Raw genomic sequence first — 13673 nt, 5'->3', positions numbered from 1 at the left:
GTTCCTTGAACATAATCCTGAAGAAATGCACTCATATACATTTTTATGTATAGGTTTTATAAAATATTTAGATAATTATTTTTATTTCAAAAGAATTTATACACTTCAAAAATAACAAATCAACTTATATCAATGTATTCTCATTAGAAAATACTGAAATATAAACACAAAATAGTAAAAGTCACTCACAATTCCCCACCACTTGAAATAGCCTCTGACGGGTATTATGCTTAGCGAAATAAGTCAATCGGAGAAAGAGAACTATCGTATGATCTCCCTTGATATGAGGAAGTGGAGATGCAACATGGGGGGGGGGTTGGGGGATAGGAAAAGAATAAATGAAACAAGATGGGATTGGGAGGGAGACAAACCATATGAGACTCTTAATCTCACAAAACAAACTGAGGGTTGCTGGGGGAGGGGGTCGGGAGAGGGTTATGGACATTGGAGAGGGTATGTGCTATGGTGAGTGCTGTGAAATGTGTAAACCTGGCGATTCACAGACCTGTACCCCTGGGGCTAATAATACATTATATGTTTATAAAAAAATAAAAAAAATAGCTTCTGACAATACTTACGCATCACATAGACACACACTTTTTTTGTTTTTTTGTTTGCAAAATTGGGATCATTGTATAAATAAATATTGTGTTTCTTTTCTCATCTCTATTATGGGAATGTTGGTTTGATTATATTTTTTCCTATTGGAAATCATATTTTGGTTAATAACTTTTTAAATTTCCCTTTACCCTCCAATAGATGTAAACTACCAATCATTTTAAGCACTACTGACAATTCCCTAAAGGTTTTGGATACACATGCTTTTTTTTTTTTTTCTTTTATTTATTTTTTTCTTTTATTTATTTATTTGACAGATAGAGATCGCAAGTCGGCAGAGAGGCGGGCAGAGAGAGAGGACGAAGCAGGCTTCCTGCTCAGCAGAGAGCCTGAAGCGGGGCTCCGTCCCAGAACACCCCGGATCATGACCTGAGCCAAAGGCAGCGGCTTAAACCCACCGAACCACCCAGGCGCCCAATACACATGCTTTCTTAAAGTGACTTTACTTACTATCTCAATAGGTCCAACAACTTGTTTTCTTACTTTGGGCAGTTCTTGTGGTTTTCTGGAAAATAAATGTTGAAAATGGAAAGGTTACAATGTGAATATAACTTGCAAAATTTTCTAATTAAAATTGTTCTAATGTATCAAATTTCACTCTTGATAGCAAATCTGCATAAACACTGACATTTTAAAAATACACTTAATGATACATAGTACAAAGATTTGTATTATAATCAATGGGAAAATAAGTTGTCACTGGCTGTCTCTACACTAGTTAGGGTAACAACTGAAGTCATACCTCTGAAGTAGAATTTTTTAAAATTGTGGTAAAATAAGGGTAACATAGAATTTACCCTCTTAACTAATTTTAAGTGTACAGTTCATTAGTATTAAGTACATTCATATTGTGCTACTATTACCACCATCCATCCACAGAACTCTTTTGAAAAACTGGCTCTGTATCATTAAACAATCCTCCTTCTTCTCTCTTGCCTTCAGCTTCAGGCAACTATCATTCTATTTTCTATCTCTGTGAATGTCTACCTTAGGTGCCTCATGTAAGTGGAACCATACAGTATTTTTCTTCAATTCAATTCCATTAACATATAGTTAACATATAGTGTATTATTAATTTCAAGGGTAGAATTCAATGGTTCATCAGTTGCATACAACACTCAGTGCTCATTACATCAAGGGCCCTCCCTTAATGTCAATTACCCAGTTGCCCCATCCCTTCACCCACCTCCCCTCCAGCAACCCTCAGTTTCTTATAGTTCAGAGTCTTTACGGATTGTCTCCTCCTCTGTTTTTGTCTTATATTATTTTTCCTTCCCTTCCCCTATGTTCATCTTTTTTGTTTCTTAAATTGCACATATGAGTGAAATCAGGTGGTATTTTTTCTTTCTCTGACTTATTTCACATAACACCCTCTAGTTCCATTCACCTCATTGCAACTGACAAAATCACATTCTTTTTGATGGATAAGTAATAGTCCAGTGTATGTGTGACACACATACACACAACCTCTTCTTTTTCCATTCATCTGCTGCTGGACTACTGGATTCTTTCCATAGTTAGGCTATTGTGGACATTACTGCTATAAACACTGGGGTACACATGCCCCTTCAAATCAGCACTTTCGTATTCTTTGGATAAATACCTAGTAGTGCAATTGCTGGGCCAAAGGGTAGCTCTGTTTTTAAGTTTTTGAGGAACCTCCATACTATCTTCCACAGTGGTTGCACCAGCTTGCATTCCCATCAATAGCACATACACAAAAGATTCTTAAACATTAATGGAAGACTGGAGGTCATCAGATTAACTTTTCTAAAAAATACATTATAGAAAGATGAACTTCTGACTCCTTTCTTCAGCTTTATAACATATTGTTCTGTCAGCTTTGATAAATGACAAGTCACTTAATTTTATTCCTCTTGAGGTTAATAATTTACTTAAGTACTGGGCCAATCTGCTCTGAGATGTTTCATAGATGACAAGTGCTTTAAGATTGTATAGCTCTTCCATTATTCCAAATGCTGATTTTAAAGTTTTTCATTTTATTATTTAAGTAATCTCTACACCTGATGTAACACTTGAACTCATGCACCCTGAGATCAAGAGTCACATGCTCCTCCAACTGAGCCAGCCATGTGTCTCCCAAATGCTGATTTTAAAGAGTAAGACTCAGTATGCTCTCTTTTGATACATTTTGTTTCAGGGAAACTTTTCTGTCACCCATTGACCTTCATGAAAAGCCTTTGAAGGAAGATTCAGGTAGTCTTTTGAAAGTCTCTCTTCTATCAGAGTTGAGATACAGTGAGAACTCTCTTTCTGGTTATTTGTAGTCCTGCATTAATGAAACAGGAGATCAAAAGGAGGGCTCTTGGATTTTACAGCTTATCTGTCTAAGTGTAACACAATTATTATGGTAAAAGTTAAATTAAAATAGACTTTAAACCATTTCAATTTTAAATCTATAAATTAATGGATTATAGGTATAGGAAATTTTTATAATATACACACATACATAGACACACAGACATCCATTTAGTGAAAAATAAACAGAATCCAGTATTTTCTTTCATTAACTGTACCACATGGAATAAAATTTCCATGGAGAATTGAATTGAAAATATTCAGGTATTTCTCCTCTTATATTGGTAAGGTACAAGAAATTCAGAAGAGAGATCTGAAGAACTAAAAGTACTAAATCAATAAATCCTATAGCTATTACACTTCCTAAAGTTGCTATTAAGCCAGTTGTAATAGTGATTAAGATGAGGTCCAGAAAAATGCAAATAGGCATTGCTCTTTTTAGAAAAAAGTTATTAACATTTTTGCTATAGTTTTGAAAAGGATAAGATATATTTGAAGTTGCAGAATATTTTTTGTAGAATTTAGGAAAAGCTTACCCATTTCTCTGATAATTTTCATGCATCTCTTCAGCTCTTTCAGAATTTGCCATATTTATAATTCAATTCTTCTGAAATATTAAGAAATATAGCATGACTGTGTAAAATGTCATCATTAGTTGATATAAAGCATTCTTCACATCCTTAAGAGCACCCCAAATGAAGTTTCTGGTTAGGAAGCTATTTTTTCAGATGTTACCACTGAATTTATAATTTTGTTGCTTCATCCTGGGCTTAGATTTGGAGCTAATAAAAATTCTAGAAATGAAATAAAAGGAAAGCCAGATTCCATAGATAATGTGTTTTTTTTTCAGGACACTGGATTTTATTCCTATTCTGCCACTTATTTGATTGTAATTGATGAACCTTTTAAACTTCTCATGCTTACTTTTCGATATAAAAAGTTGATGCAAATTTCTGTTAGTCAGCAGTTTTAGCGAGGAGGGCTTTCTAATTTACTAAGTATAAGCAAGTTTGAGTGTCTATCATGTATAAATAGCTGTCAAAAAAATCAGAATACTTTGAAAACCCATTGATCATTAAAATTATATTGAGAATAATTTATTCTTTCTTTGGATGACACTTCAGAATCCTAGCCTGTCTTACGATTGTAATTATGTACATAAATTTTCATTTCATTGCAATGTATTTTGACTCAGTCTCACTTGTTAGGCAATGTAACATATTACTGATATTGAGATGATTATAAATAATATGGATTTAAACTCCATGAAGTATTAATATTATTATATTAGTAGAGGGTACCTGGGTGGCTCAATGGGTTAAGCTTCTGTCTTCAGCTTAAGTCATGATCTCAGGGTCCTGGAAGTGAGCCCCATGTCGGGCTCTCTGCTCAGTGGGAAGCTTGCTTCCCCCTCTCTGCCTGCCTACTTGTGATCTCTCTCTTTGTCAAACAAATAAATAAAATCTTTAAAAAAATAAACTCTAGAGTAGAATTACTGACTAATGAAATACTATCCAAGTATCAAAACAAAAACAAAAACAAAAACAAAAACAAAAAAACAAAAAAAACAAACCCCAAAACCAAAAACCAAAACCTCTACACTTTTAAATAGTAAGCTCCCCCACGAAGGAATGAATTTCAACAGGTCATTTTTTAGTGGCTGAGAAGTAAAATATGATACAAATACATTGGCATATTATTTCTTTTTCAGGGATCAATGGTCATAAGATTATAATATAAGAAATCTTTATAATTGCTATACTGACTTTACATTATCTCCAGTTATTTGGCATATTTGTAAGGAAAGTAATAATCAACTCTACTGATCATTTGTATTTTATAGAATTTAACAATTACATAATAAAATACACAAATTCATAAAAAAATAAAAACAATTATGGCTTACCTCAGTCAGTGCATGGTATGTTCTTTATACCAAAATCATGTGTGGTTTCTCTCCTCAACAAATAACTAACTGTACTTTCACGTTGTGCTTTACCAAGCTTATTTTCTGACCATGCTGTAATATCAGATTAAAACAATGTTTAATTCCCAGGTAAAACACACTATGTTCTTCACGCAATACTGCACATGGGAAACAAAGTGAGCAAAAAAACTCAAGTGATTCAAAGAAACACTTAAAGACCTGTAGTGTCCCTGATTTTCTTCTAGGCTTTTCTCATATTTGTATCATGTTCACTGACACATTCTTTCTTTTATTCCATTTCTTAGTTACCCTATTTGATTGTATTTCTTTACCTATCCCTTCAAAAATTCACTAAAAAAGGTATTGAGCTTGTACAACGTAGCAGCTGTCTACAAAAATAGAAAGACACAGTCCCTTCTCCTGAGAAACTCACACAAATCCTTCTTCCCCAACACTTTTCCTCTATATTATAGTCTTGCTACTCAATGTGGTTCCAAGACCAGCAGCACCAGCTAACACCTGAGATTTTATTAGACATGCAGAATCATTTGTTTTTAATTGTGGCAGAATATACATAAAATAAAATTAAACATTTTAACCATGCTTAAATTACCATTCAGTGGCATTAAGTACATACATAATGTTGTGCAAAGATCACCAGTACAAAACTTTTTCATCATGCCAAATTGAAACTCCGTACCTATTAAATAATAACCTCCCATTCTTTCCTCTCCCAGTTTCTGGTGACTACCATTCTACTTTCCATCTCTATGAAGTTGTCTAATATAGGTAACTCAGATAAGTAGAACAGTGTAATATTTGTCCTTTGTGTTAGGCTTGTTTCACTCAGCATGCTTTCAAGGTTCATCCACGATATAGCATGTATCAAAGTTCCATTCCTTTTTTAAGGCTAATAGTATTTCATCAATTATATATACCACATTGTTTAACCATTCATCAGTTGATGGACATTCGGACTGTTTACACCTATTGGTGACTGTGAATAATGCTACTATGAACATTGGTATATAAGTATTAGAGTCCTTCTCTCAATTGTTTTGGAATTGAAGTGGAAATTGTGGATCATATAGCAATTCTATGCTTACCTTTTCAAGTAACTGCCATATTGTTTGTTACAGTGGCTATACCATTTTACATTCCCACCAGCAATGCACAAGAGTTCCAATTTCTCCATATCCTCATTAAAACTTTTTATTTTCTGGTTTATTGATAACAGTATCTTGATAGGTGTGAAGTGGCATCTCATCATGGTTTTGATTTGTATTTCCCTAAATCATTACTGAAATTGAGCATCTTTTAATTTTTCATTGGCTATTTTTTTTTGTCTTCTGTATAGAAATGTCTGTTTAAGTTACCTGCCCATTAAAATGTTTTTATTTTGTAGTTAAGCTGTAATTCCTTATGTATTCTGGATATTAAACCATTATCAGATATAGGATGTGCAAATATTCTCTCCCATTTTGTGGGTGGTCTTTTTTTTTTTTTTTTAAAGATTTTATTTATTTACCCGACAGACAGAGATTACAAGTAGGCAGAGAGAGAGGAGGAAGCAGGCTCCCTGCTGAGCAGAGAGCCCAATGTGGGGCTCGATCCCAGGACTCTGAGATCATGACCTGAGCCAAAGGCAGAGGCTTTAACCCACTGAGCCACCCAGGTGCCCCTGTGGGTGGTCTTTTTAGTTTTGTGATTATATCCTTTGATGCACAAAGTTTTTTATTCTGCTGGAGTCAAATTTATCTATTTTTTATTTTGTTGCCTGGGCTTTTGGTGTCATAGTCAAGAAATTATTGTCAAATCCAATGTCAGACAGCTTTCCCCCTATGTTTTCTTTTAAAAGTTTTGTAGTTTTAGTCCTTACATTTAGATCTTTTATTCATTTTGAGTTAATATTTCCATACAGTGTAAAGTGAAGGGTCTAACTTCATTCTCTTATATGTAGATATCCAGTTTTACCAGCAGCAGTTTCATTCTGTTCAAAATGCTATCTTTTCCATATTGAATGATCTTGACATCCTTGCTGAGTATCATTTCATCACATATGTGAGGGTTTATTTCTGAGCTCTCTATTCTATTCCATTGGCTTGTATGTCTTCACAATAGTACTGCATTGTTTTGATTACTACAGCTTTGTAATGTTTTAAAATCAGGAAGTGTGAGTCTTCCAAATTTCTTCTTCATTTTCAAGATTATTTTTGCTATTTTTAAGATTGTCTTTGCTATTTATTATTCTATTGTTTTGCTATTTGTTATTTGCTATCTTTTTCAAGATTGTTTTGTTATTTGCTACTAAAACTACATAGGAATTTTAGGATGAGTTTTCCTGTTTATGCAATAAACATTACTGGGATTTTGATAAGGATTGTATTGAATCTGTAGATCACTTTCAGTTATACTGTCAACAGTATAACTGACAATATTAAGTCTTTCAGTCCATGAACATAGGATGGATTCACATTTGTGCTTTCTTTTAGCAATGTTTTGTAGTTTTCAGTGTATGCATCTTTCACCTCCTCAACTAAGTTTATTCCTAATTCTTTTGTTTCTCGTGATGCTATTATAATGGGATGGTTTTTAAAAATTTTCTTTCTTGATCAATGTTAGTGTATAAAAAAGTAAATAATTTTTTTTAGATTCCATATATAAAGGAGATCATATGATACTTGTCTTTCTCTGATTTATTTCACCTAGAATAGTGCCCTCATGATTCATCATAAATGGCAGGATTTCTTTTTTTATGGAAATAATATTCTTGGTGTGTGTGTGTGTGTGTGTGTGTGTCTATGGTTGTGTACACACCACATCTTCCTTATTCATTCTTCTGCTGATGGACACTTAGAGGTTGTTTCCATGTCTCTGCTATTATAAATAATGCTGTAATGAACATGGGGGAACAGATAACATCTTCAAGATAGTGATTTGAGGGCGCCTGGGTGGTTCAGTGGGTTGGGCCTCTGCCCAACCTACTTGTGATCTCTATCAAGTAAATAAATAAAATCTTTAAAAAAAAATAGTGACTTGATTTCTTTCAAATATATACCCAGAAATGTAACTGCTGGATCATATGGTGTTTCCATTTTTCATATTTGAGAAATCCCCATGTTGTTTTTCACAGTTGCTGTACTGAATCATGCCTTTTAGAATCCATTTCTGAAATGCAGAATTTTGGGTCCTGCCCTAAAACTACTGAATAGAATCTGCATTTTAACAAGATTCTCCAGGTGGTTTGTATGCACATCAAATTTTGAGAAGCACAATTCTATGGCATTTGATGCAAAGTCTTGAAAAATAGAAGGCACTTTTTTTCCCTAAAACTAAGAATATAAAAATAAAGTTTAAAATACAGTGTAATGGCAACATACTGTTCTTATCTACTGTCCATAGCATAGTTTTAAAGTGTGAACAAAGGACCTCTGCTATCAGAATCTCATGGAGTGCATTTTAAAAAAATGAGATTGTGTTAAGTTTTATTCATAGAATTAAAATAGGGCGGTATCATAAAGAGTAATATGGCAATTAAACTCTCTAGTCAGACAAAACCTCTTATAGAAGGAAATGTTTAAGGTGGATTACAAGAAAGGGGTTCTTGTAGTCAGGAAGGAGTATCCCAGGCAGAGGGAGTATGATTTATATGGTAGAAAGAAAAAGTGCATTGAGGTAAAGGGACACAAGATGAAAAAAAGTCAAGGGCACTGAGGAGGTCATCATTATATGAAAAGATATAAGTTGTCCATGATAGCTGCCCTTTTGTTCTTCCATGTCCTAACAATGTTTCAAAAGGAAGGTAAGATTAGTTTGAAACATGTCAAGTGTGAGAAACTGATGAGATAATCAGGTAGTAATATTCAAAAATCAGTAGGTAATGTGGCAATAGAACTCAGAACATCTTATTTAGCCAAAGAACTACCTGTCAGTCAGCTGTTAGTAAGTACAAAGAAGTTATCATGGCAAGTACTACAGAGGGTACAAATAAATATAAACTTAGAAAGAAACATTTTGTTTACAAGGGATCTTACTTTTTTTTTTTTTTCTTAAGTAGACTCCATGCCCAGTCTGGGGCTCAGACTCACCACCTTAGGTGAAGTCAGAAACTCCACTGACTGAGCCAGCCAGGTACCTCAGGGCTCTTGCTTTAAAAAAAAATATATACTCTTCACAAGCTCCAAATGTTTTTATATCCTGAAGTATTTACACTTTGATTTACTGCAGTTCTTCAAATGCTGTTCCCGTCCCCCATCCACATATGTAGCTGGATTGTGGAATTAAGAATTCTATACAAGAGCTCTAAATATATATATATATATATATATATATATATATATATATATATACACAAGAGCTATATATATATATATATATATATATATATATATATACATACCTAAAGTGATGGTTAATTTTATGTATCAACTTAGCTAGGCAATAGCATCCACTTTTTTTTTTATTAAATAGCCATCTAAATGTTGTTGGGAAGGTAATTTTTTAGATGTAATTAACACTTAAATCAGTAGATTCTGAGTAAAGCAGATTATCTTTCATAATGTAGGTAGGCCTTAAGTTGTATTCTACAACTTAACAATCAGTTAAAGGCCTTAAGAGAAAAGGATGAGGTCCCCTCAAGGGGAAAGAGTTCTGTCTCCATAGTACCTTCAGACACAAGACATCATCAACTTCTTGCCAAAATTTCCATTCTTCTAGCCTGCCCTGAGGATTTCAGACTTGGCAGATAACATACTCATGTAAGTCAATTCCTTAAAATCAATCTCTCTCTTCCTCTCTCTCATTCTCTTTCCATACACATACATATACACATACACACACACCCATACACAGATACCAAAATATACAGATAAACCCAACAGGATATCTATATCCTATTGGTTCTGTTTCTCTGTAGAATCTTGACTAATACACTTAGCAAAACAGAAAGTTATATGAAGACTAGTACTAGAGTGACTACTCCAGCAACTGAAAAGAACATAATGACCTAAAATGGTTTCACTCCACAGATGAGGAGGCCCCTGAGGCTAACCCTTAGAGGATGTTAAGATTTCAATAAGTGAAGATGTGTGGAGGAGGAACAAGAACATAATTTTAGGAATGCAAAGGTAAACTGTATCATAATGGAGGAATGAGACCAGTCTGGTTAGAATGAATAGTTCGTGCAGAAATGGAGAAACAGATAAGGTAGATAAGATTGTAAAAGGCATTCAACCATTTAAAGGTAAATATTGTAATTTTATGAGAGGGATAAGGCCACTGATATTTGGTATTATTAACCCAATGTCATGGGTAGATTGGAAGGACTTGTGGAAAAACAAGATTCAATACACCCATTAGGTCCAGTGTCATGGCAATAGAAAAGTCATATTTCAGAGTCATATTTCATTTTCAGAAAAGTCATTTTTTTTAACCTTTAGAGAGACAAACATTTGAGGGGGAGGGGCAAAGGGAGAGGGAGGACGTGAATCTTAAACAGGCTCCATGCTCAGTGAGGAGCCCCATGTGGTGCTTCATCTCATGACACTGAGATCATTGAGATCATGACCTGAGCCAAAATCAAAAGTCGAATGCTTAAGCAACTTAGCCACCCAGATATCCCTTGAAAGGATAGTTTGATTGGATATAGATTCAGAGAACAAGCAAAAAGGAACAAAAAAATAAAAGTTCAGTGACTAACCTTACTATCTGGAAATAAAAAAGTAACAAAGATGGAATTGGGGAAGTCAAGGGAAGCTGTTGGTTTTAGAGAAAAGGAGATATTCAATTTTAAAATATATTTGGATCAATATCAGACTGTCTAAGTGAATATATCTGGCATATAGATAGAAATGTGTCACTGATAATTAGGAAAACTGCCAAGCTACAGCTATAGTGGTCATCAGCACAGATGGAATAATTAAAACTGAGAATAAATTTGCTTTAATAATCTGACAATGGTATATAAAAGTACAGATGAAGTGATATAGTATAGAAAGGCCAAGAATTTTGTTTCTATAGTGGTGTCATCCAACCGAGCTTTCTGCAAAAATGGAAATATTCTCCTTACTATCCAATATGGTAGTCACAAGGCAAGTGTAGCTATTGACCACTTGCAATGTAGCTAGTGAGGGAACTGAATTTCTATTTTCATATCATTTAATTTAAATTTAAAGAGCCACATATGGCCAAAGGCCATCATACTACAAAGCACAGTTGTAGAGGCAAACTGCCTATCCGATTCTGGATTCCCCACTCACACTAGACTTATAACTTTGGGCAAGCCATTTAATCCTTACTGAACAGTAAAAGTATTCTACAACTTAACAATACCTTACTTCCTTATTTGAATTACATAACTATTTACTTCATTTTTAAAAAATTTATTTTTTATTTATTTTCAGCATAACAGTATTCATTATTTTTTCACCACACCCAGTGCTCCATGTAATCTGTGCCCTCTATAATACCCACCACCTGGTACCCCAACCTCCCACCCCCCCCCCCCACTTCAACCCCTCAGATTGTTTTCTAGAGTCTATAGTCTCCCATGGTTCACCTCCCCTTCTAATTTCCCCCAACTCCCCTCTCCTCTCTAACTCCCCATGTCCTCCACGTTATTTGTCATGCTCCACAAATAAGTGAAACCATATGATAATTGACTCTCTCTGCTTGACTTATTTCACTCAGCATAATCTCTTCCAGTACCATCCGTGTTGCTACAAGAGTTGGGTATTCATCCTTTCTGATGGAGGCATAATACTCCATAGTGTATATGGACCACATCTTCCTTATCCATTCGTCTGCTGAAGGGCATCTTGGTTCTTTCCATAGTTTGGCGACCGTGGCCATTGCTGCTATAAACATTGGGGTACAGATGGCCCTTCTTTTCACTACATCTGTATCTTTGGGGTAGTATATACCCCAAAGGGGTATATACCCAGGAGTAAATACCCAGGAGTGCAATGGCAGGGTCATAGGGAAGTTCTATTTTTAACTTCTTGAGGAATCTCCACACTGTTCTCCAAAGAGGCTGCACCAACTTGCATTCCCACCAACAGTGTAAGAGGGTTCCCCTTTCTCCACATCCCCTTCAACACATGTTGTTTCCTGTCTTGTTAATTTTGGCTATTCTAACTGGTGTAAGGTGGTATCTCAATGTGGTTTTAATTTGAATCTCCCTGATGGCTAGTGATGATGAACATTTTTTCATGTGTCTGATAGCCATTTGTATGTCTTCATTGGAGAAGTGTCTGTTCATATCTTCTGCCCAATTTTTGATATGATTGTCTGTCTTGTGTGTGTTGAGTTTAAGGAGTTCATTATAGATCCTGGATATCAACCTTTTGTCTGTACTGTCATTTGCAAATGTCTTCTCCCATTCCGTGGGTTGCCTCTTTGTTTTTTTGACTGTTTCCTTTGCTGTGCAGAAGCTTTTGATTTTGATGAAGTCCCAAAAGTTTATTTTGGCTTTTGTTTCCTTTGCCTTTGGATACATATCTTGAAAGAAGTTGCTGTGGCTGATATCGAAGAGATTACTGCCTATGTTCTCCTCTAGGATTCTGATGGATTCCTGTCTCACGTTGAGGTCTTTTATCCATTTTGAGTTTATCTTTGTGTACGGTGTAAGAGAATGGTCAAGTTTCATTCTTCTACATATAGCTGTCCAGTTTTCCCAGCACCATTTATTGAAGGGACTGTCTTTTTTCCACTGTATATTTTTTCCTGTTTTGTTGAAGATTAATTGACCATAGAGTTGAAGGTCCATATCTGGGCTCTCTACTCTGTTCCATGGGTCTATGTGTCTGTTTTTATGCCAGTACCATGCTGTCTTGGTGATCACAGCTTTGTAATAAAGCTTGAAATCAGGTAACATGATGCCCCCGGTTTTATTATTGTTTTTCAACATTTCCTTAGCGATTTGGGGTGGTTGCATACAACAATTCATATTTGCTTCATTTTGTCACTTTTGGGAAAAAAAAGCCATATCAATTAACACAAGTGGCTGTAACATCACTATTAAAAAAAAAAAGAGCAAAGTCATAGTTGGACAGGGATCAAAATGATGAAATAGGAGCTTTCTACCATTTCTTTCCCAAAGCACACCAATTTAGACAATTATTTACAGGTAACAGTGTCTTCGGGGAAGTCTAGGAATCCAATGGAGAAGTTTCAGTATAGTGTTAGAGGAAAAGTTGTAAGATAGGATGGATTGAAGAAGTAAAAGAAACAGCTTCACTTTCCAACCTGGGTGGGAAGCTGCTAAAGATATCTATTCCTAGTTCTTACTCTATCCACAATATTGAGGCTTGCTATTTGACTGCAGGGCATGGAGTGGCTTATAGAATAGCAGCCAGGGTTTGGAACGTACAAAAGGAATGCAGATCCTATTAACTGTATGGCAGAAAGCCAACTCTTAAACTGCTAGGGACCTCTTGCCTGCAGCCCCGTCCCAAGCTGGCCTATGAACACCCCAACACTCTGCATGTCTCACCTGCCCCGGCCCTACCCACTGGGGGTTGTGGAAGCAAGCCTTTGCAGATAGCTAGTGAGCATACATACACATGCATAAAAAACTTGCCTGATTCTGCGGGACTGGGAGATAACACACAAAATTGAGCAGCATTCTAGGGGGAAAAAAAACCAAAAAAGCTGTCAGCACCTGGCTTGGTTTTGCAAAATCAAGAGAAGGCACACAATCTTAAGAATTTCCAAGGGAACAAGGATGGGGAGCAGGTATATCCATAGAAAAATCCTGAGAATGCCTCAGAATCCCTAACACTGCTGATGGAGGTATTCTTTATCCTGAAGC

General features: G+C 35.3%; 1 protein-coding gene across 1 annotated transcript in view; it reads right to left on the bottom strand.

Moving 5' to 3' along the window:
* Positions 1–4951, bottom strand: part of ABCB5 (ATP binding cassette subfamily B member 5) — a 122732-nt gene extending 117781 nt beyond the window's left edge. Inside the window, exons 1-3 of the mRNA XM_059171324.1 lie at positions 4844–4951; positions 3474–3544; positions 1069–1123 (exon numbers count right to left, since the gene is read on the bottom strand). Coding sequence (XP_059027307.1) covers positions 1069–1123; positions 3474–3526 — 108 coding nt within the window. The 5' untranslated portion in view covers positions 3527–3544; positions 4844–4951. The remainder of the gene's footprint in view (positions 1–1068; positions 1124–3473; positions 3545–4843) is intronic.
* Between the last annotated feature and the right edge of the window lie 8722 nt (positions 4952–13673).

This window comes from Mustela lutreola, chromosome 4, assembly GCF_030435805.1.
Source record: "Mustela lutreola isolate mMusLut2 chromosome 4, mMusLut2.pri, whole genome shotgun sequence".
Classification (NCBI taxonomy): domain Eukaryota; kingdom Metazoa; phylum Chordata; class Mammalia; order Carnivora; family Mustelidae; genus Mustela; species Mustela lutreola.
Note: the sequence above shows the minus strand (reverse complement) of the source record. Positions and strands in the feature narration are given on the sequence as shown.